This window comes from Ursus arctos, unplaced genomic scaffold (genome assembly GCF_023065955.2).
Source record: "Ursus arctos isolate Adak ecotype North America unplaced genomic scaffold, UrsArc2.0 scaffold_6, whole genome shotgun sequence".
Lineage (NCBI taxonomy): Eukaryota > Metazoa > Chordata > Mammalia > Carnivora > Ursidae > Ursus > Ursus arctos.
The window spans coordinates 19265691-19290573 of record NW_026623078.1 but is presented as its reverse complement, the minus strand read 5'-3'; the positions used below and the strand labels follow the sequence as shown (position 1 = coordinate 19290573).

The 24883-nt window shown below is 38.0% G+C and overlaps 1 protein-coding gene across 3 annotated transcripts in view; it reads right to left on the bottom strand.

Annotated features, from left to right (window-relative positions):
• Positions 1-24883, bottom strand: part of CHD7 (chromodomain helicase DNA binding protein 7) — a 189096-nt gene that overhangs the window by 48372 nt on the left and 115841 nt on the right. For all 3 annotated transcript variants that reach the window (XM_026516429.4, XM_026516431.4, XM_057307689.1), the window contains 7 exons: positions 19895-20032; positions 18764-18829; positions 12349-12404; positions 5582-5696; positions 2252-2335; positions 526-663; positions 308-429 (listed from right to left, as the gene is read on the bottom strand). In XM_026516429.4, coding sequence (XP_026372214.1) covers positions 308-429; positions 526-663; positions 2252-2335; positions 5582-5696; positions 12349-12404; positions 18764-18829; positions 19895-20032 — 719 coding nt within the window. The remainder of the gene's footprint in view (positions 1-307; positions 430-525; positions 664-2251; positions 2336-5581; positions 5697-12348; positions 12405-18763; positions 18830-19894; positions 20033-24883) is intronic.

Genomic DNA, 24883 nt, shown 5'->3' with positions numbered 1-24883 from the left:
ACACACTGCTTTCTTTTAGAACATATATTATTATAATCACAAATGCGGATCTCAAATGTTCTCTCTTCAACAAAATACATTTTCAAACAAAATCCTCTAAGGCATAAAAATTACTTCTACATACTTCTACCAGTATCTCTGTATTAATGTCTGTTGGATAAATATTAAGCATATTTCCAATCCTGGCTGTTTTTCATAGTTCTTATTAGAGATTAAAGCGTGACATTATTTGATTAATATTTTCAATGACTACAAAGCAAAACAGCCATAGGCTTCTTAAAAGTGAAGAAAAACATGCTTTACATACATGTTGTACCAATTGAAAAGTAGCCAGTTTACTCCCTCCAACTGGTATTCCCTGAGTTTGTTATTGTTTTTGTACTCCCTGGAACTCTCCGATTTCTTCCAATCATCAGCAGGAGGTCGCTCCTGTTTCAAATATAGTAAATCCCATTAGTGGTTTCTCCAAGACCACACCACCATGCTATTTTCAAATTAAATCCTTCACCATTAGCCAAGTCTTACCACACGCTCTGTTTCTGGCTCCCTGGACATGAGTTTCTCAAACTCTTCGATCTTCGCTTGATCTATGTCCTGCCGTAGCTCCCACGTGCTGTCTTCATAAGGCAGGGAGCACCATTTCACCAGGTAGTGAGTCACAGGCTGGGCCAGGTTTAAATAAATTAGAATTGGATTCATTTGATCAAAACACACACATACACATTACTTATTGATAGACACTACCCCAGCAACAGTAAGAATGAGTTGGTAGAAGCTTATTTAAAACTGCAACTGTTACACGGTCATTCCTAGTTAACAGTATCAAGCATAAACTGGAAATAATGTTACTGGGTATCAGCAGAACAAGCTAATTTTTATCTAATTCACTGCTGTGTTCAAAAGCCCAAAAATGTAAAGAAACAGTCTGTAAATAACACAGCTTAATTTAAGCCTTATTATCTGATCAAATCATTTATCAGGTGTCTGATTCAGACTTATATGGTAAATCACCATAGTATATTTACATTATCGGCTAGTTTCTTAAAGAACGAGAAACAAGCTTGAATTTATTAGTATTTCTGCCTTTTTCTTAAAGAGAGAGGTACTGTTTGTACCCAATCACGTTAAAATAAAGCGTTTGAGGGGCGCCTGGCTGGCTCAGTCGGAAGAGCATGCAACTCTTCATCTCAGGGTTGTAAATTTGGGGCCCACCATGTTGAGTGTAGAGATTATTTAATTAAAACTTTAAAAAAATAAAAAAATAAAAAATAAAGTGAGCTTTCATAGATGGGAGAACAAAATATTTTGAGTAATGCAGATCAATAGGATTTCCTTTGTCTTTCTTCTAGAAAAAACTTGGGTTGTCAACCTTCACTTTCAAGACTAAGGTACACTGACCTGGTTGTGATGTTAAAAACATTCACTGTACTACATAAATATGTGATAAAACAATTTTTTTCAAGTACAGCTAAGTAAAGCTAGAAAAGTGAACATCACATTACAGACGTGGTCCTTGAAACATCATGGACTTCATGATACAGCGTTTGGAAAAAAATGGGAGTTCACTGCAGACTCTCACTAGATAAGCAAGTCTAAACATTTTATATAAAACTTAATTTACACAAAGCAGCCAGGAATGAAAGAATTCATGGTGGGTGCATATATCATTACTGAGACAATATGCTCAGGAAGGCACTAGCCTTGTCTTCACTCTCACTGCCCTAATTGATTGGCCTTTACAACCTCACAGTGTTTTGCAAAGCAACATGAGAAATGCCAAGATCTCATAAAAAGAATTATTTTACATTGTCCTCTGTGCACTATATTAAATGAGGTTCATCAACTTCACTAAAGATGTACAATGTTAAGTAACATTAAATTCCATTCTGCTACAAGAGCACTCTTAATTATATACGGGAAATTTGTGCTTCATACTGGGTTTATACCAAACTGTATTGAATACTTCTTTATTGATCATATTCAGAAATTGTGTAAAATGCCAATGTATTTGTTTCATATTGAAAACTGACTTCTTTTTAAAAAGCTCTCACAATAAACAAAGAGCACATTTAGCGCTATTTTTAGGTCCTAAAACTAATAGTCAGTCAATAAGTTTCAGTTAAATTTAGACCAATCGTGTCACGATCCAAGGCTCTGACCAGGACCAGATCTAGGATTCCATAATCATTCTCTGTAAACACACATAAGCCGTCTGAGTCACTGCCCCATAATACAAATGATCTTCTGTTACCTCTCCCCGTTCATCTGTGCTACGTGCAAAGTCCATTATCCGGTCAACCTCCACATAATCTGGATTAAAAAGCTCATCTTCAATCTGTACCAAAGGAAAAAAAAGTTAAAATGTTTATTTAATTTCCGAGAGTAAACGTTATTTCACTTTTCACCAGGCAATAATATTTTGGGTCACAGCAAAATAAAATTTATATTTGGCAAATTCTATTATATTAATTGAAATGCTACAATTTAGCAAAATCATTCCCCATGAGGAAATCAGACTTCTCAGACTTTGTTAACTGGGTCTTTTAATTACTGTGTGAAACCTTTTTACTGTGAGAGAATGTTTAAGAATATTTTAAATGAAGTGTGAAATTACAATTCACTAATGAGCAATCCAAAAGGCTTATGGCATGCAATGCATTTAGCATTCTTGAAACTACAGCTTGCAATAAAGACTCAGAGCCACGCACAGTAAGTGCTACTGGAGTCTCATAACTACTGGAGCTGTCTGAGGCCTTACAGCAGCATTTACCGAATGCTATTCCAAAGCTAAAAACACTGAAACCAGTGAATTTCCTATTTTAGTAAGAATAGTTTAGGGTGTCTGGTCGTCTTCACCAATCAATATTAGTATCTCATTTGAATACAGTATTACCGTTAATCTAAGTGCTCTAATGATTTATTTGTACTGAATATAGAGCATCTGGCTAAAAATATTAAGGATAAAGAAATGAGGCTTAAATAATTGGGTTATTTAGCCAATCTATTAACAATCTTTATAAAAGTAAAATAATACTAGCTTGCTTGCAAAGTTATCTCCTATAAAAGAATAGAGTAATAGAACATGGCTCAAAGAGAAATTACAGATTATGCCACACTTTAAAGAAGTCAGAGTCAGGCAAGTCAGAAAACAGAAGACACATTCTTATGTGCTCCTAGAGATGAATTTATCAGTAATGTAACTGCATTAAAAGGCTTTTGCAAGACATATTAGAAGTCACTTAGACACCGTTCATATCCTCTAAATTGCAGGTTGAAAAGATAAGCTGTTTGGTCACAGTCAGCTCAAGGATAGCAGACATCCTCTGGGCTACTGTGTCCATTTAAAACGTCTGGTTTGGGTCCTTTGAACTCTGAATTACGAAAAAAAAAATCAGAAATACAAAAATGAGTTTTAAATGCCTCGGGCCCTAACACAGCGTTGATTAGTAAGGGAAAAACTCATTGAAATGTTTAGTTCATTTAAAATGTTAAAAAGCACTGGCTTTGTCAAAGCTTCTAGGTTTAGGTACACAATATGTATGCATTATTCATATACAGTTGGAACACTGAAAACTTTCCATAAGCTAGATTTTGATGATAGGAGCTCCTTTTAAGACACCTTGTTCTTAAACGGCAGCTTTCATTGAAGAATTAAAATCCTTAACCTTACTCCTAAACACTTCCATCCTTCTGGTGAGTAATCTGTGCCATCATGCATGTGATGCAATTTCCAATTTAAACAAAGATTTTAGTTGCAGTGGACATATAAGGGCGCCTAAGGTGAAACAAAGAATGCAAAAGCAGTCATAATTTAAAACCTCAGAGAAGCAGAACCGTGGAACACCTGAAACCAGGACCGTCTACGGAACAGGGCGTGTGTGCGTGTGTGCGTGACTGTGTATCTGTGTGCGTGACTGTGTATCTGTGTGCGTGTCTGTGTGTGTAAAAGAGAAAGAGAAAAAGGAAGTTGCTATCCTTTTGTGCTTGCCTTCAGATCATCTTTTCAGGCTGGAGCTTATGCTACTTCCACTTGGAACAAAATTTAAGATTTCTAGTTGCCAAGTTACCACTCAAGATAATGTATTTCAATTGTGATATATGTTATTCACATACATAGACCCAAATAGATAAGACTACATAGCTACGGCCAGGTACAAATCCCTAAATTGCACCTGACACCAGCAAACAGAGTCTAAATAAATTTCATAAACAGAACCAGAACTTAAGGATGGGAAGGGGGGGCTACCACTGCACTCCTTCCTTCTCCCTACACTGATCCACAGAGAAAAGGTCAACAGAACATATGGTGTCTCTTTCTAAAAGAAAGCTAATGATTTCAACTTGCCTAATGTCACTAACATTTAACTTCAGTTTCATTAAGAAGGGCACAAAAAATAGGATTTTATGGTATTTCTTAGAAACTGCCCTTTCAAAAAAAAAATCACTTAAATATTCTCTGAGAGGTGAGGTGAGTCACATGTGAGTAACTCCATTCCCCTCAGTGTTAATTACTGCACTGCAAAGAAGCTAAATACTCAGATCAGGAAAGGTGGTGATGCAGACATATGTCCAATAAAACCACCACCCCCCAATCACCCATCTAATACAAACTTTACAGTCTGCCCGTTGGGAGCATGGAAATGAGATTCTAGGAGAACACAGTTTTGTCACCTGAGATTATAAGGATTTTATGACATAAAGTACTGAAGACTCTTCCATCCCCACTACCCCATGTCCAAAAACAGGTAGGGGTGTGAAGTAGGTTGTTAAACAGCTATTATTTTGCATCAAATTTCACACTTCTTTGCAGTTTACATTCTGTTAACTCCTTTATGGAGAGGAAAACTAATAAATCAGCAAGTTTAATCTTTCAGTGTGAAGGTTTCTCTTTTATCTTCTTGAGGCTGTAAGTGAAACCAAATTGGTGAGCAAAAGTCCAGAGACCCCACTAAGCAGTCTGCAAAAGCATTTTTAATGCAATCAGGTACGTTGGAGGGGAACTTGGCATTTCTTTTAGAAAAATGCAGATTTCCTTCCCTGCCCTAGGTATGGTTACCTTTATCACCAATAACTTAGGATAAAGGGGCACAGGCAAAGACATTATACCAACCACTATACCACAGCACATCATTTGTAAAAATGAGTTTAGGAAACTCTGTAATCGGACATTAACTTGAACAAAAGAAATCTGCCACATACTTTCCTTAATACAAGTACCTTAGATTCTAGAAATTGTACTTAATACTTACTGTAGAGGCTTTACCACACTAAATCTTAATAGAACTTTTATTCACAAACTTTTTTCACCATCTGCTAATTGTACTTTCATTACAAGATTTTAATGATACCATCGTATTTCCACATAATATCATAAGGACCAGTATCTTCTAGACTAAGCAACAGGAAGAATGAGAAATTTCCTGTTTACAAATTTTGTTAGCAATAACCAGTTACCGATATGCAAGTAACAGCACCAAATGAGGGAAACTAGTTTTTCTTTGTAATTTGCTAAACTAAAATTCAAAACTCAGAACACTTTAACAAGGTTACTACTTAAGAAAATGAACTGGGTATTTCATACCTCTGAAAGGAATTTGTTCTGGCCCTGCTTTGCCTTAAACCGTTTGATCTTTTGCTGAATTCTCTTATCTTTTTCCAGATCTTCTACAGATGCCCATTGACAATGAAGATAAGAGCTAAAAGAATAAAATAATATATTTGAAACATGTAGAAAATAATCTTTTAATATTCCCTCCAAATCAACTAAATAATTAACGAAATAAGCAGTTTACCTACTGATAGAGGCTGCTGACCAACACTCGATACAATTATTCATGTTTGAGAATAAGAAAAAAAATCAATTGTGCCTGAAATTTGTCTTCCGTCCTGAGCCTCCAGCTCTCTTATTTACCTCCCATTAAAAAAAGAAAAGAACCTACTAACAAGCTGTTTTCATAAGTGAATGGATTACACTTCAATACAAAACAATTAGCACTACAGGGTGGCCTTAATTATGAATTTACATTTTGAGCCTTTTATCATTAATCGAGAAATAAAAGGTTTTCATCAAGTTAAGAGAATTCAGATTTAAAAACAGCAAAGGTAAACATGACTTAGTCCTTCTAGAGCAATCCGAGAGAAAAGAACCCTCACCTGCTCTCTGAACACCCATGCCCCAACCAGTCCCTGGTCAGTTTCTGCCCTTCCAGCCTCATTCCTCCAGGCGCTCTGAAATGACGTCTCTTGGATCCCTGTGAATTTGTCACTCCCCACTGTCTATCTGGTCCTCGCACTGGGCAAGTCCCCTCCTCTTCAGACTCACCATGCCTGCTCCAAGCACAGGTGTTCTCTTTAACCTCAACGTGAACACTCTCACCCTCCCTTTTACTTCCCTGAGACTCACAGGTATATGGTTAATATTTTACAGTAGCTTTGACATTCTTTGGTTTGCTATTTCAATATTCTTTTGTACCATCATTTTCTCCCTGCCCCAGATAGCCTGGACTGTCTCTTATTTCTCTTTCTGGTGATGACATTAAAAAGAAATGAGGTGCCTGAATACGTACCTATTTCAAAATCAAGGTACTACTACTCCTGGAAATTATGCAGCCATTCTAAAATCTGTCAAAAATGATTAATGACAGGGGAAAGGCTTATGATATTAAGTATCATATCATTTATATTTATGTAAAGTCTAATATGTAAAAGGTAGGACTGATTTAGTCCTTTTACAACTGACTGAGGGACATAAGGACTTTAAATACATATGCCTTGATAGGACAGGAATTGACATAAACCCTGTACACAGACGCACACAGAGAAAAGAGACTAGATGAAAATGCATCAATATGTTAATAATGATATTTTCTGGGTGGTAAGATTTTGCAAGTATTTTCTTTTCTACTTTCAAGTACCTTCCCAATTTCCAGTAAGTAATATGCAATACTGTTACTGCATATTATCGCAAAACAAAATTATAAAAATAACCTAGTCTAGTCTACTTATTGGACAAAAAAAGGCATGGGTGCAAGTCAACACTCTGTCTCTGCCGAGGTCCACATGCCTTTAAAGCACCACTGGCGTGGCTGTGAGGCAGACACCAGCATCAGTCTCACTGTTCTCGTTGTAAACTGGGCTGAAATTTTTGGATAGTGACTCTGCTTTACTAATTGGAGAAAAGCCACAGACTCTTCCACTAAGATCAGAAAGAAGGCAAGGATGCCCACTGCCTCCAGTATTATTCAATATTGTATTTGAGGCATTAGCCAATGTTATTAGACAAGAGAAAACAACAAGGGGAGCAATAATAAAGTAAGAAATAATAAATAATAATAAATAAATAATAAATAATAAAGTAAAAAATAAAACTGTATTTGTGAATGATATGATTGCATAACTGGAAAATCCTAGAGAATCAATTAGAAAACTAATTCAAATAATAAAATGAAATAATTTAGTAGTGTAGCAGGGTATAAAATTAACGTACAGAAGTCAATAGCTTCCATTTACACAAACAGTAACCAGTTAGAAGATACAACAATAGAGAAAACCTCTTTAATGTTATCAACAAAGATTAAATGTTTAGCAATAAATTTAACAAAAAAAATGTGTGAAATTTATATAAGGAAATATTTAAAACTCTTCTAAAAGACACAAAAATAGAGTTAAGCCAACCTGAAAGACATCCTTATTTTTAGATAGCATGACTCAATGTCATAAATCATAAATTCATAAATGTAACACAATATAAATATAAATAAAATATAAACAAGCATTTCAACAGTGCTAGGCAAGTTAATACTGACTTATATATAAAAATAAACATGCAAGAACATCCAAGAAAAGATTAAAAAGGGAAAGTTTTTAGGGGAAACTAGAGATACCAGAAATTAAAATACACTATAAAGCCTTTATAAAAGCAAAATAGTGTGCTATTGGCTCATGAACAGACAGGCAGACCAAAGGATTAAAATATGGTACAGGGGCGCCTGAGTGGAGCACCAACTCTTAATTTCAGCGTAGGTCAGGATCCCAGGGTCATGAGATCAAGCCCAGTGCGGAGCCTGCTTGAAATTCTCTCTCTCCCTCTGCCCCTCCCCTGCTCTCTCTCTCTTAAAAAAAAAAAAAAAAAGGTACAAATATATTTCCAAATAAATATGTAAATTTAGTACATGATAAGGGTTACATCTCAAATCACTGGGACAAAGATGGACTTTTTAATAATGGTACTAGAACAACAATATTTGCAAAAGTATAAAATTGGAACAACCAAATATTATTGTACTTTATACCATACCCAAGAATAAACACCAAGTGGATTAAGCACCTGTACACAGAAAATGAGACCATGCAGGTACTAGAGGAAAACATGGCAAATTCCTCTTTAACCTGGGGGTACAGAAAAGCTTTCTAACTATGGCTTAAAAGCCATATCCAATAAGAGAAAAGATTAATAAATCTAACTACATAAAAATTTAATTTACAGTGCAATAAAAATATAAAGCCAAAGGACAATTGAAACTGGGAAAACATACTTGCAACATAAAACACAGAAAAAGGACTAATATCCCACATGTAAAATTGTCTCACTCTTAAAAATTGAAGGAAGCACAACAGAAAAATGGGCGGAAGACATGAACACACAACTGACAAAAGAAAATATAAAAATGGTCATTAAATTTATGAAAAGATGTTCTAATTCACAAATTAAAAAAAAAAAAAACTAAAGCAAAATACAATTTCTCACAAAAAGTAAAACCACCACACTACTTTGGAAAGATTGTAGGGAAAGAGGTGGTCTCTTACATTGTTGGTAGGAATGCAAAGAACCATCCCCTTATGGAGGGGGATGTGGCGATACCTAACAGAACTACAAATATGTTTGCTGTTGAATACAGCAATCCCTCTCCTAGGAATTCACCCTCAAATTGTGCCTCCAACAATTTGAAAATATACAGGCTTGAGAATATATAGTGTCACACTGTCTGTAGCTATAAAATATCAGAAGCCATTTACATGCCCACATACATAGGAGACTGGTTGGATGAGTGACGGTACAGTCATGCAGTGGAGTACTACACAGCAGTAACAAAGAAAGAAGATGACCTTATGGATTGATATTGAATAACTTCCAAAATATAGTATTATTAAAAAGCAAAGTACAAATGTGTACCGACAGTTGCTATTTTTATATGTAAGAAAGAAGGGGAAAATAATATTTATATATATATAAAATATTTTTATGTATATACATTTACACAAGCTCACCAAAAATATACTTATGTATGTTATCTGCATGTTCATGCCAAAAATTACAGAAAGGATAAATCTGGGATTAATGAGAAGGTAAGTAGGAATGGGGTGGAAGGGAAGGGAAAAATGACGTGTCTTTGAGTACCCTTATGTAAAGTTCTGACTTTTGAACCATGTGAATATTTCATGAATTTGAAAAAAAAAGAAAATAAGTAAGATTAACAAGAATGGTGGGTAGCTGAGGTGCCTGGATGGCTCGGTCAGTTAAGTGTCTGACTTCAGCTCAGGTCATGATCTCAGGGTCCTAGAACGGAGCCCCGTGCCTGGCTCTCTGCTCAGCAGGGAGTCTGCTTGTCCCGTTCCCTCTGGCCCTCCCCCTCCTTGCGCTCTCTCTCTCTCACTTTCAAATAAACATATAAAATCTTAAAAAAAGAAAGAGAGAGAAAAGAAAAAGAAAGAAAGAAAGAAAGAAAGAGAGAAAGAAAGAAAGAAAGAACGAAAGAAAGAAAAGAAAAGAAAAGAAAAAAGAAAGGAGGGGAGGGAATGGGAAGGAAGAAAGAAAGAAAGAATGAATGGTGGGGTGCTAAAATGGAATACAATACAGACGGAAACTAAAGACCAAAGTGAGTATCAAATAAATAACAGAACTACCCTGAAAGGGGGCAGGGGGAGAAGAACTAACCTAAGGAAATTCTGAACCAAGTATTTAGCTTCTAAAAACCCTTTGGGTAAATACAAAAAATTCTACGTGCTGAATGAACTTTATGGTTGGTAGGTTTCTCTTTCACAAAAATATGGTCTAGTAAATTGGAAAACACTTCCTGTATATTCTAGGACTGACAAATAAGCAAATATATTAGGGATAATAAGAGCCACGTTTCTCATGGTTGAAAAAGGGAGTCATTACTATTGGAAGGGGAAAGGACTGAATGAACCCTGTGGTGCTGTTGAAATAAAACCCAAACTGCTGCTACAAAGGCACTGATTTTCATCACTGTTAAGTAGATAGGTAGGTACACAGAGGTATGTGTGTATGTGTAACATATGTGTGTACATGTAACATGTATCACGCACACGTGCATGCACATGCAGAGACATATGGAGGGGGTCCACCTAGAGAAGCCCCAGGAGCGCTGACTCCCCTGCAGCAATGAGCACACCTAGTATGCAAATCGTGGTTTCTAAATGCCATTCTCCAATAGAAACAATGAAGGCTCTTTGGAGAGAGAACCTATTCCAGGACTTAAAGAGGGAAATGACAAGGTATGTCTGGAATATCCTTTGGTTCCAGAAAGTAAGGAAGTGCTCAAAGAAGGATGGGGACAAGGCAAAAGTAGACAGGATCCAGCCTGAAGGGGCTTCCACTGGCCAAATCTTGGATAATGTGAGCAAAGTAAATAATGATATGATAAAGAATTATGGCCCATTGAATAAAATAAGACTCTGCAAGTCTACACAGCTACAAAGAAGCAAATTTAAGTCAAATTCTCCCTTACGATGGAAACTCAACTAATGCATTTAGAATGGGTGATGGAATTAGTAAATTACTACTTAGCAACCATTATCACATTTAATAGTCTCAAAAATATCTTTCCAGAAGATACTTTTTTAATTACAAAAAGGAAAACAGGAATTCTTTATATCATTTTGCGCTTTTTCTGTAAATCTGAAGTTATGTCAAAATTGAAGGTTAACAGAAACTATTAATTTTATGGAAATTTTAATTTCCCTTAGAACTCAATAATATCAGACAGAAAAGCTCTTTTGGAGAACTCCGTTTGCCTCATCTCACATGACCGACGAAGGATGACTGGCCTCCCCTGACCTGTCACGACTCAATCAAGCCCCTGACGCCCCACTTCCACATGCTGATCTGGACGGGTGTCTGCCTAGTGGTGCCGCTTTGTGGGAATCAATACTTAAACTTCTTTGCTCCATGTCTGACTGGATAAATCTACCAGAGAACTCTCTCTGGCTTACGTAGTTATCTCCTCCTTACCAATCCTGACACTTCCCTCAAACAACTGTATAAGAAACTACGTCCTATGTGTAACTGCCACATGGGCACACTCACCGTGCCCTAAGTACAAAACAATGACAACATCCAGCTAATCCAGACCAAGCGTTTTTTTCACTGTATTCTGTATTTCACTGAACTCCCACAATAACACTGACAAGAGACTTCTTCATCTTTTCACTTGGTAAGGGTCTTGCTCAATGAACTTTAGAACTTTATTAGTTTATTAACCCACTGCCAGTGGCAACAAGGGGGAATGACAGAAACCACGGGCCCGATGCTTTCACCTTCTAAGAGTAGGGTAAATTCTCTTAGGCTGTTTTGATAGCAACTCCCAAAAGTCTCTCTTTAAACTCTAGAACCTATTAACATGGTACTTGAGTTCCTTGTCTTGAACATTTTTAATTTTTACGTCATCCATGAAGATTTTTGTCCTTGTTCTGTGATTACTGCTTAGACTAGAAAGAGGCCGCAAACTTCCTTAGCAGGAGGACTACTGATCCTCACAACCACGCTGCCTTGTCAAAATGTACCTAGTCCTACATCTACAATAAGGAACAACGACTCGCTGTGTCCTTCAATTCAGGTTTCTAAAAGTTATGCAATTCAAATCTACTAAACAAAACAGACAAACAAAATCACAGCTGACTGCATTTCAAAATGTGAATGATGTCACGGTTTTCTAGAGCCTTCACCTGATAGTGATCTCATCTCAAGTGTCTGGCAGAGGAGGGAGAGAGGCCTCACAGAGTGAAACGCACTCGCAGAGGACAGGTAGATATTACTTTACTCACTTTTCTATTATTGTATGAGGTTTTATCCCTTCCAAAAAGAATTTCTTGGTTATACATGAAAGCTAGTCAACTTTTATACCAATTACACATTTTCCAGAAAAACTAAATTCATGGAATTTCAGATACAAAAATTAGTAGGCAATGGCCTCCAAAACGCTCAATAAACCATACCAAAATTTCCCAATTCCCACTTACTTTTTCATTTTTCCAATTACTTTTTAAATCCTTATTTAGGTAATTGGGGATCACGATTAAAACACACACAAAAAATCACAGTTTACTTACAAGTTTTTGTATTTCACATAGAATTCCTCAACTTCTACCTCCTCTCCAGAGTCCTTCTGCAACAAAAGAAAATTTCAGGCACATGCTTAAAACCAACTACTAGAATATTCCAAAAGTAATGATTTACTCCCACAGGAACACAAAACAGGAACGACAAAGGCAGCGCCGGACGTTGTTGTAAGGATGAGCACGTTGCGAGCGGTAAGAGGCCGGGGAGATGGAGACTAACATGCTCAGGCCCATGCACACTACTCGATGTGCTCCAGCTTCTAAGACATGAATCATTTTAACTCCTCCCTAACCACATGCAGCTTCATTCACAACAACCTGACCCCAAATTTGGCTCTCTGCCAAACCCACAGTGTTAAGTAGACGCCAAGTGTACCATTTTCTCAGGCAGCAGCCAATTAGCAACTGCTCTCCTGAATGCCATATGTATTATTTTTGGCTGCCTCGTGGCAACTTTACATTGTGGGTTTTGTAATGTTTTAAAATATTTAAAAGACATTTATTCCTCCATATAGTTAATAACTCTAAACAAGAAACCATATAAAACTAAACCTTGTTCTTATGCTGTAATATCAGTGCATCACAATTCACAGTTTTAGTTTTACTCAATGGTACAATTAAAATCTCTCAGACAAGATGTCTCACACACATAGCAGCCAAATAAAATTAACACTCCAACTACTACATTTAGGTAAGGTTAAAATCGGGATACGCATCAGCCAAATCAAGAGTTCGGTGGTAAGATTATCTACACCATCTCCCTTGATCCCACCTACTGCCGTGTGTGCAGAAGATACCGCTCAAATGACATTTTAAGTACCTCTTTCAATATTTTTTTCCTTCTGGTTTTAGACTGTTAAACAAGTCATAATATGTAATTTTCTCCTGGAACATTTGATCAGATAAATCAGGGATGTAAAACGTAAACACCACTTACAGATGTTTAGGGATTGCTTTTATACTCTTACAAGAGCACCCAAGCCTGCCGTGAGGGTCACACTTGGCTAAGCCGCCTCAGAGATGCTGCAGAGAAAATTAAGGCAAGTAGGAACATGGCAGAGGACAAACAAAGGAGCAAAGACTTCTAGACTGGATGACAGGCTGGCACAGGCTCTGCTCAAAGAGGCTACAATTTCCCTCGATCCCTAATCTTCAAGCTACTATCAAAGATTGTGAATTTAAACTTTCCTTTAAAACTCTCACATGTATCTGTTAAACCTAAATTTTAAACTGTTTTTTCTACCTGCATAGAGATCAGCAATTAGAAGACAGTATATTCAAGAGTGTAGTCAAAGCCCATTAAGAGCTGGTTCTAACCCAATGACCTATAAATGGTCATAACCATAAACAGCTTTTTAACCAATATATACAGAACACCACCAATATCCCAAACTTTCAGTTGTTCAAAATGAAAAGAAATGTTTGCCAGATACCCTCAAGAGCCAGCAACATAAACCCGGAATTAATTTAGAGATATATTCTAGTCAATTCAAGTGACAATCTATCCAGCCCCCACCTTACTTTTTTCAAGTCCCAATGTTACCCCTTCTACTCACACGTTTCAGCAGTCATTTTGAAATGCATTATCTCTGCACAGAACTGGATATTCCAGTAGAAAGGCCAAGACAAGACAGAATACAACCAGGGTAAAGGGAAAACCAAGATGAACTTAGATCTTCTGACACCTGTCATAGCATTACCATGAAATTCAATCCTAGAATGGAATTCAAATGTCTGGTCTACCGTTTTTACTCTTTTGATGCTAACTATATTTCTTTCAAATCAGAAACAGTGTTTCAAAATTACATTATCTTTGAGGTAGTAAAAACAAACGAACAAACAAGCTTTATCATTTCTATGCTCTATTATTTCCTGATTTCCTTCTTCCCAATCTTTCCTCCTATACTGTGTTTTCCATCTCATTCTAGTCTCACTGGGCCATTAATTTCTAAGTGGGCACCAAGGCACATAGGATCAACTCTGGAATAGGGATAGCTTTCATTCTATCTCAGTCTTGGTGCCAGAAAGCTCTAACTCACAGCCATCAACTGTCTGTCCTTGATTATCATCAATACCCATTTTCTTGTCACGATCAGCTATTTATCTAGGAACCTGCTGTGGAGATGCCTAACAAGAGGGTCTAGTACTGTCTGAAGGGAAGCAATTAGGTTCCAAGGCTTCCTATGGTAGCACTGGGAGCTGGTGTAGGATTCTACCAGGGCCTATTTCTTTTTGGATGTCCCAAATTATAAGCCTGTTCTTTGATTAAGTGCCCACACATACTGGATCACCTTCTTGCCCCTAGAACTATAAGTAGAGCTGTTTTATTATACCTTTTATTTCATACAAATACGATCCTGCTGACCTCTTCTGCTTTATTAACAGCAAAACAATTAACAAAAGTATGTGAATTCATAAGCCTTCAGGAACACCATTTTGATTATTCACGAAATGGCAGTTCGCCCAGCCTCTGTAATAGTGGGAAACAGCCCCAACAACTATACCCACGTCCCAACTTTCAGGCACCATTCTACAATGGGCATAACCAATGAATAACTGACTCAAAGCACTACTTCTGGACATGCATGCACACACACGCACGCATGTGCACGCACATGTATGAGCACACATACAGGAAGAACCAGCAAATTTATTTTCTGGACAACTACTATTAAGTTTGAGAGCCCTCTAAAGTAATTTTATGTGTTCAATAGAATATTTTAAAGAGACGTGTATATCTCTTCATTAGACTCTAAAGTTAGCCTATGAAAATCCTTATTATTCATATGAAATGTAAAGTTTCAAACATATTAAGCTGTACTTGTTCCCATCATTCACAGGAACCAGAAACCTCAACCAGACAATAAATCGGCTCCTTTGGCCACCTGGATGCTACAACGGCAATGCAGTAAATGATAATCCTGTAGCCTGATATAATGAATGACCTTTCCTAAGCATTCTCTTACTAAATTAAGCAGCCACACTGGAGAAACAAAGCTGAACTATAGTGCCAAAAGGGAAAATGTTGTTAAATAATGTACAACAGAAAGAGAAAGCACCTTGATAAAGGTATCACTAAAGCAAAGGTACAAATCACTTCCTACTTCTGATGCAGCCTACTCTATGCTCCAGCAGAGACACCAAACCACAGTTCACTCACGGAGAAAACAGGACATGATAAACACGGTGAAAAGTTGTGCCCGCTTCACATACTATTTGTTGTCGTTATTAGAGGGTTCAGCTGAAGAGGATTAAAACAAATACCCTGGAATTTAAAATTAGCTCTTAAGAAAATATATGGGATAACTTAGAGAAAAATAAAGAATTCCAGGAAATACAGTTAGAATTCACTTTTAAAACCATGTTTGACCTTCTGATACAAAAAGGATTTGAATTCTTATTCCCGAAGGACAGATGGCTCCAAGCAGAAAGGGCTACATGACCGGCTAAACGTGGAAAACAAAAGAATTAACCATTGTACAATCCTAAGTCCATTCTCAAATCTACCTCAAGTTCAAATACAAGCGTCATCTACATCCCATCCCTTCCCCGGGGTCTCACACACACGAACGTGAGTTTAGAACGACAAATGGGCCTGTGCCGTCCCTGTGTAACATGAGGCGCTGAATTACGGAGGCTCTGCCAGATGAGCTCTGTGTCTGCATGACTCCATCACACTGGGAAATGCTTCTCAGGCTACAGTGATGAGCTCAACAGACTCTGAAAGCCATTATCTGCGTCCCCACTATGTGTCAGCACCGCGTAGGGTAGGCTCTGAGAGCTCACAGCGAGTTTCTCTAGTGCTGCCAGAGGGAGATAAAGGCACCTTCTCACAGCTACTTCTTCAATTATTCATGGTAATAGGACGCAGACCAGCAGGCATAGCTAGAATCCACAGGAAAATCTCAAATTTCCTTTTGTTTCTATTTGCCACACTTTTCTCCAATGTTAATAAAGCTGATAACTAAAGTAACTATTTCAAGAACATTACCAGTTTAAAATGTTACTACCTGCTCATGTTTACAATGTTCTGATGGTTTTTTTTTAACTGTACTTTATGAAGTACCAGTAATGTACAAGCACTTCAATGAGCTCCACATCTTGCCCTTACTTTAAATCACACCTCAACACGTACCTCCCCTTCCAGAGCCATTTTTCCGTTCATCTTTTCCATCCGAAAATTCACTGCCAACCCCACAAATACTCCACCCTCATATAAAAATAGTGATTTTTAGTCTCCTATATTAAAAAAATCCGGGTTGGGGCGCCTGGGTGGCACAGCAGTTAAAGCATCTGCCTTCGGCTCAGGGCGTGATCCCAGCGTTATGGGATCGAGCCCCACATCAGGCTCCTCCGCTATGAGCCTGCTTCTTCCTCTCCCACTCCCCCTGCTTGTGTTCCCTCTCTAGATGGCTGTCTCTATCTCTGTCGAATAAATAAATAAAATCTTAAAAAAAGAAAAAGATTAAAATAAATAAGTAAATAAACAAACAAACAAACAAACAAACCCGGGTTGTCTGTAAATGGTAATAATACCTACTCTTAACTGTGGGTACCTACCTCTTAAGGGTCATGAGAAAAGAAAAAGAGTAAAGTGGGCAAAGCAGAGAGAAAAAGCAATGTCCTACATAATGCCTAGTCTAAGTCGCTCTGAATAACAGAGCTAATTGTAACGTGCACCCCCCAAACCTGCCGAGCATGCCTGCTGAAACACTATCAACTGGATGAAAATTAATACATCCCATCCAAACCACATGCTATTTACTCCAACAAGTCACTTCAATTCTGTGAAGGGGATTATTCTTTAAGGCATGTCAAGTATTTAAATTTACCATATATCTATAATTCACAAATTAACAGTTCCAGAGTCATTACAGGACAAAAATACAACCTTTCTAATGAGTTAAATAGTCCTCATTTCTGCTTGAACAGGTGGGAAATTTGGTTGACATCTTATCATTTAATTCATCAGAGAGGAAGTCATCGTGTTCAAAGAGTCAACAGATAGCCACTCCATTTCTCCCCCTCCATCCCCCATACTCAGTTTGAAAATATCTTGACATGTCATTCTTATTTTCATGTGAACCAGAGTTGTATATTCTGATAAAAATCCACACTCTGAATAACACAATAGAAAAGCAAACAGTACGGCAACAAAGGTAAAGAGAAGTGCCCTGCTGGTCTAATACCATTTTGAAGGGTCTCTAGGCGGTAGCATTTGAAGACCAAAGGTTCCCCTACTTGATAAGTCTGGGGTCTCACGGATTCCTCCGTGTCTCCACTCTCTCAATGGGAAGTTATACTTTGCATACATCTCACATTAAAAAAAAAAAAAAAGGCTGATTTTACATATCAAAACAATGAGGTTGTACTTCCACCTACCTGGAAAGCAAATACAAAGAAAGAACCGCATTTGACATTGATTCAAGCTGAAAGACAGACACCCCGTATCTAGAGGATGCCACTTTCTAGGGACACTGGAAACTGCATGCTGGAATACAGAGATGCATCTTGATGACTATGTAATTCTTCAAACAAAATACAGGATTTTCTCCAAATGGGCAAGAGGGAGATGGTTGCGATGAAATGGGGAATCTCGATCAGTAGGAGAAAATACGGTGTTACTGGACTGCTTTGTCACACAGGATATGTGTTCCTCAGTGACAAAGTTATCAGACTAGTGACAGGTACCTTTGCAGATCAATATAAATTTTGACTAATTTTGAAGAAATCATACTGAAGAAAGTCATATTATCTTCAAAAACTACACTGAAGGGGCACCTGGCTTGGCTCAGCTGGTGGAGCATGTGACTCTTGATCTCAGGGTTGTGAGTTCAAGCCCCACGTTGGGTGTAGAGATGACTTTAAAAAAAAAACCTTAAAAAAAATTACACTGGAAACAGTTTTGTATTTCACCTTTGCACTGACCAAAAAAAAAGATACTAATGAATATTTTAACTGGATATGAAGAATATTATGAAAAATATGAGAAAACACCTACTCACTAAAATGATAAACCTCCATCCTGGGGTGGGGGGCAGGGGCGGGGGCAGGCAGGGAACTTTCCTAGGGGAGATGAGAGGTAAATTCATGTTTATGATTTTTATGATAATATTTATGGAAGAGGCAGCCTATAACTCTAAGAGCCCTATACATTTCTTTGGCGACTTTTGAGTTTCTTGCCTACTCTAAATGGGGTAATAAAGCATTGATTGCTATATTTCAATTTCATCTGGGGCTAAATATCCCAAAGTTTTATATTTGGCTAATAAATCAGACAGGTTTAGAAATATCACCAGAAGTTTTGTTTTATAATAGTGAATTTTTTAAAGGAAATTATAAAGCAAAAAATAATTTAAGAGTCAGACACACACCGTGGGTTTGGATCACTCCAGATGGTGCTTACCTGTTTTTTTACTGAACGACTGCTCATGATTTTTTCTACCACTGGACCTTCTGCATCAACAGATTCCTAAAAAAAACAAAACAAAACAAAACCAAAACCAAACAAACAAAAAGTAGAATAAATTAGTCCAAATGGAAACCATTTCATTCCACGCTATAAAAATAAGAAATCATTCCCTTTGCACATCCATCTCCTTTAAATTCATACCCTTTAAATCACTGGGTACAAAGTCACCAGTGGGAAATGTGACTGAAAGGAAAAAGACTCTCCCTCTCCAGAAAGGCAAAAGGAAGATCTGTGTTTATTACTTCACGATTATGTGGTTTAATTACGTGGACTAGCATGGGTCCCTAAAGCCAGAGAACATTCAGAAACTCCAGCTGCCAAGAGAAAATAATCTCCGCATGATAGCAGTCAAAAATATAACTTTTCCTCATCTATACCCATGGGGTAAATATACTCATCATTCTGTTATTGTAGGCAGCTTATATCTATGTTGGTCACATAAAACGTTATATAACAACTTAACATAGCACAAATTACCAAATAAAGTAAAAAACCGCATTTAATATACTTTTCAATGGGTTACCAGTTTGTTAACTAAAGTACAGTAATGGTAACAAAAAGGCATTTAAAAAAAAAAAAGATCTTTACAATAATCAATCCTACATCACTACCCATATTTTATACAAACTATTTTATCCATCATTTACATTGCACAGAGAATGAAGTATGCCCTGCTGGGTACTACAAGGCAGTAATTTCATAAAGGGGTTCTGACGGTGCCTAACAGCAGGAGACAAGCTTGAGTGGTTTATTAAAGTCCCAGATGCTACAGCCCTGAACTCTTCAGAGGTAAATTCAGCCTCCTTGCATCCTAGCTCTGACTCTTCCTCAACACAGATCATTAATTCTCCAAAACTGTGTCACAGTACATATCATAGGCTTATATAAAAATAAATTTCAGCAACCAGGGCTTTCTGAAAGACACTGCTGAACAGCTACTATCCGATAGCACGTTAGCCGACAGTGGATGAATGTTCTCCGGCTCGGAGTCCAAGGCTTCCAGCTATGAACTCTCCAGCCCACCTTCTCCAAGGCACGTGAGGACCACACGGAAGGGCTGCTGACCTGCTGCTCCGACTGCGAGGTGTTGGAGGGGGAGTCTCGCCCAGCAGTGTCTGCATCATCTGCCTCCTCATCAGAAATCTTGAACTCCAAGTCTTCCGTGTATCGCTTTCTCTTCACCTGCCTGCTGGAACGTCGCTTCTAAAACAAAAACAAACAAACAAAAAAACCCAACAAAGCAAGTTTAAAAAGCCATCACTGATGCTCTTTGTAACTTTTCAGATGGTAAGATAATACGTATATGTATTTTTTTAATTAATCTTAAAGAAAAGCTGATGAGTTTAACCCTGTAGATCACCTAAGAAACCACAGTGGCAATGAACGTAATGGAGATGGGGGGAAGTCTGGAGTCAGCCGCCGGGGACTGCCGAGGCTCCGCGCTCCCAGCTACCAGACCTTCGGCTGGGGAACGGGAGGAACGACAGAACTGATTCCTTACTGAGCGGCGCATCGCTCAGAAGTGAAACCAACACAGAAGCTGGATGACAGGTATACAGGAGTCCGTTTTACTATTCTCTCTACTTTAGTATGTTTTAAAATTTTTCCTCTAATAAAAGGTCCAAAAAAGTGAAGGCATTAGAAGATAATCTACAAATTATAAAGTTCTATGTAAATACTGAAACAGTACTTCAGAGGGCCATTTAAATAAAAGGCTTGCATTTGAATCTCGGCGAGAGTCTGAAAATTTCTGAAGAGATGAAGGACTGAATGGCAGAATGTATAACGAATGACTACAAAAAGTAATTTTACTTTTTTTTGTTAAATTTTTTACCACACTGATTAAAATGTAAAATCCTGGTAATAGCTGGTATTAGTAAGATTATTGGCAAAATAGGTCCGCTCCCACCCCAGGGTCAAAAGAGAACCCAATCCACCTTTGCAGGACAGCGTGGTCATGTCTGTCAAACTTTAAAACATGCCCACCCTCTGACCTAGCAACTGTACTTCTAGTAAGAAGAGTATCCGCAAGATACCGCTATTGTTTTTTAGACCCACACTTTTGGATCTTCAGAATATCTGCAAGACAAACTGTAAAATACAAAGAAAAGCAAATCACACAGTAAGTAGCTTATAATTTTTTTTTTTTTAAAGATTTTATTTATTTATTCGACAGAGAGAGAGACAGCCAGCTAGAGAGGGAACACAGGCAGGGGGAGTGGGAGAGGAAGAAGCAGGCTCATAGCGGAGAAGCCTGATGTGGGGCTCGATCCCATAACGCCGGGATCACGCCCTGAGCTGAAGGCAGACGCTTAACCGCTGTGCCACCCAGGCGCCCCTGTAGCTTATAATTCTATTTAAGATAACAGAAACGCTTGTGCCTCTCTTTGTATGTGTGGTTCATCAACACATAAACTCAAGACAAGGACGCTGTTTTGTTTACTTCTCTAGGACTCAATGAGTATGTCCTAAAAAATGAACGTATACGTTTTCAATCATAAAAAAAACCTGAAAAGACACACAACAAATTGTAAATAGCTATTAATTCTAGGGAGTGAAGTGAATGGAGGAGGAGTTTTCCACTTTTTGTTCAAAATAGTTCTGTATTGGTAGACCTTTCTGATGAAGAGTTAGATTTGTCAGTTAATTAAAAATGAGGAGAAATAAACTTTCATCAGTAATATGTGTGTTCGACAAAACCTAACGTAACTATAAAATGACATGTGTAACTTTTAAATCACTGGTAAGTGTAAGATTAAAACTTGTGAGTTCATGAAGCACACAAATGAATAAAAATACTGAGAAAAGTAACACTAGTGAACTTTTTTCTAAGAATTACAAAATAAACCTTTTTAAAGAGACTCTGAATTTTAAAATTGGTCAACAAGGCAGAAAGGCCAGTCACCCCACCATGCAGAGCTGAGGAAGAACAAGCAAGGACATTTGTGGCTCAAGTCAAGACCAAGGAAGCCAGCACCTTGTCTCAGAGGGTAAGACGGGTTGAGTTTTGTTTTATGACATTTCTGCTCAGAGTCTCTGCTCTCAAGAGGGGATGTGAGGCAGCTCACAACACAAACTTGGTATAATATGACCATCAGATGAGATGCTGGAGACTGTGAGCTCTTAGTCCCACACCGTTGTGCCTGCAGAGGTGCAAAGCACCTTTCTAGCTCAAGGTATGTGGGATAGATAACATCTTATTAACAGGCTTCCTAGCAGCTTAGACCAGCCGGAGCAGCAGCGTGGACCTGAGGTTCCTCCTCTGACTCTCCTTGTCAGCCCTGCCCAGAACCAGCTCCAGGTCAGGGTAAGGCAGAAACCAGCAGGGGTTCTGCCACTGGTGACCCTTCCCCACGCCACTTCGGGCGGTTTGACCTTGTGGGCCCTGGAGTTGAGGGCTGACTGCTTAAATTAGCTCAGGTTCTCACTATGTGACCTTGGACATGCTATCTTGTGGACCTCAGCTTCCTGGTCTGCAGAATGGGTTTAATGACAGTTAGCTACCTCCTAAGTATACCGTGAAGATCACATAAGGGAATTAGATCACGAAACGGAATTCATTTAAAGCATTTAGAATGGTGCACGGTACATACGAGTGCCAAATGAAATTAGTAGGATTAAAGTCGTTATTAATTAGCTCCACCTTAACCCCCCCTCCAAAAAAATCAGAAAGCACTGAGGCTACAAGACCAGGCTACCTAGCACAGCTTCCCTTCTCTCTTCCTAAAGCTGATCTAGAATAACTCCTGCTCCTGTGCCCATTTAACCATCCCTCACTTCTCAACTGTCAATTTCTTTAAGATACAAAAGGCTGTTATCAGGAACAATATTTTAATTTTGTGAAATTCAGCATATTATCTGTATTTCATTTAATATATCAATTTAACCACACTGAAAGGGACTAATCTGTATTTTTTTTAAAAGATTTTATTTATTTAGTTGACACCGAGAGAGACAGCCAGCGAGAGAGCGAACACAAGCAGGGGGAGTGGGAGAGGAAGAAGCAGGCTCCCAGCGGGGGAGCCTGATGTGGGGCTCGATCCCTGAGCCAAAGGCAGACGCTTAATGACTGCACCACCCAGGCGCCCCGGGACTAATCTGTATTTTCATCTTCGCTGTCACTACCATTAGGAGGAATGTGCTCCCAGTGATGTATCTGTGATGTTCCCTCGGGTTTCCCTGGCTGGGGCCATGTCCCAGTATCTGTCCCAGCCCAGTAACTAAACACCCTCAGACATAGTCTAAGACAAACCCACTCTACACTAAATCTCACTACTGAAGAAATGTTACAGTACATAAAACAGGAAGCTTCTCTTTTTTTTGAACAGAAATTTATGATTGGTGGATATAACTTTTTAAATTATGGAGTATGGAAGTTTGTCCTCACATCAATTTGGCGTTACAAATCTATGCAACAGTGATGAGGTTAGTCAGCAGTGGGTACAAGGTCATTTCATAGGAGCAAAAAACCCCCAAAATACAATTAGAATTCAATTTTTCCTGAAAATTTAACATTATTATGGCTTTCTGCCTTCTAAATAATAACTGATCAAAGTTCATTTACTTGCGGTATTGAGATTCCTTTTACAATTTCCCTACATAAAATTTATTACATAATACACTTCTATCATGGTCTGTTAAACTATTATTATTTGAAAGATTTTTGTGAAACAGAACAAAGTGTAAGCATTCCACTTAAACCGTAACTCAAGGGGGGCCTGGGTGGCTCAGTCGGTTAAGTGTCTGCCTTCAGCTCAGGTCATGGTCTCAGAGGCTTTGGATGGAGTCCCCCATTAGGCTCCCTGCTCAATGGGGAGCCTGCTTCTCTCTTTCCCTCCGCCCCTCCCCCAGCTCATTCTCTCACTCTCTCTCAAATAAATAAAATCTCAAAATAAAATACAATAAAATAAACCATAACTCAAAACTTCTGAACTGATACTAAAATAACAGGTCAACTTGCTAAACTTGGATTGCTTTAGAAAAGTTGCATATAATTAACACGGCTATACCAAAGAGAAGATTTAAACATGTTTCCACTATCTCTCTGTTGTAATACTTTGAGATACAATTTCGAGTTTACATTATATGGCATTTACTAGTTTAAACAAATCAATCACAGAATTCAAGAACTGTAAGCCCTTTATGCATGTGCTACAGGAAGAAACAACAAACAGCAGTCAGCATCACTTCCTGTGTCAGGGACACAGAGAAGACCTGCCTGCAAAGTCAGATCTCCTTGCGTGGTTGTTTGTATGAGCTACTGAACCCATAACAGTTATGCACTAGCTAATTAGAAAGGATGCACTGATGTTCACTTGAATAGATTAGCCTCCTTCTATAACTGAAATGCAGAAGGAAAAAAAATAGTATTTCATAAAGTCCAAGTGAGTTTCTATTAATACAAATACTTTTAAGAAACAGCAGCATTATTTGTGAGGGAACAATGGAATTTTCTTGACCTGTGTGAAAAAATCTGTTTAATGTTGTCCAAATACTACTGCCATAAAGGCCCTAGTTTAAGCAAACACGATGCAGGAAAAACAGGGTTTGTGCATAAAATAAAATTTAAAATCATTTAAATACTTTAGTTTAAAAGTCCCTAAGCAATTAAAAAAAAGATGTCTACTTACCTTTCCTATCTTTTCAGTAACTTGTAAAAGGAAATAACAAAATTCACCTAACGGCCAGAGGCATCACAAGTTAGTTATGGAACCAAACCAAACCAAACCACATTCATTCACATGTACTCTATCTTTCCTCTCCCTTTCGGGCCCTCTTAGCTTAAGCCATTCCATGACATTATAGACATCAGGGAGTTCTACTAAAAAACAAACAAACGGGCACCTGGCTGGCTCAGCCGAAGAGCATGTGACTCTTGATCTCAGGATTGTGGGTTCGGGCTCCACGTTGGGTGCAGAGATCATTTAAAAATAAAATCTTTAAAACAAACAAACAAAACAAAAACCAAACCTATTTGAAATTCTTAAGACAGCTGCAAATGGCACTTTTTTTTCCCCCTGACTTTTAAGCAAATTGGTAGAGGTATAGGGAGCA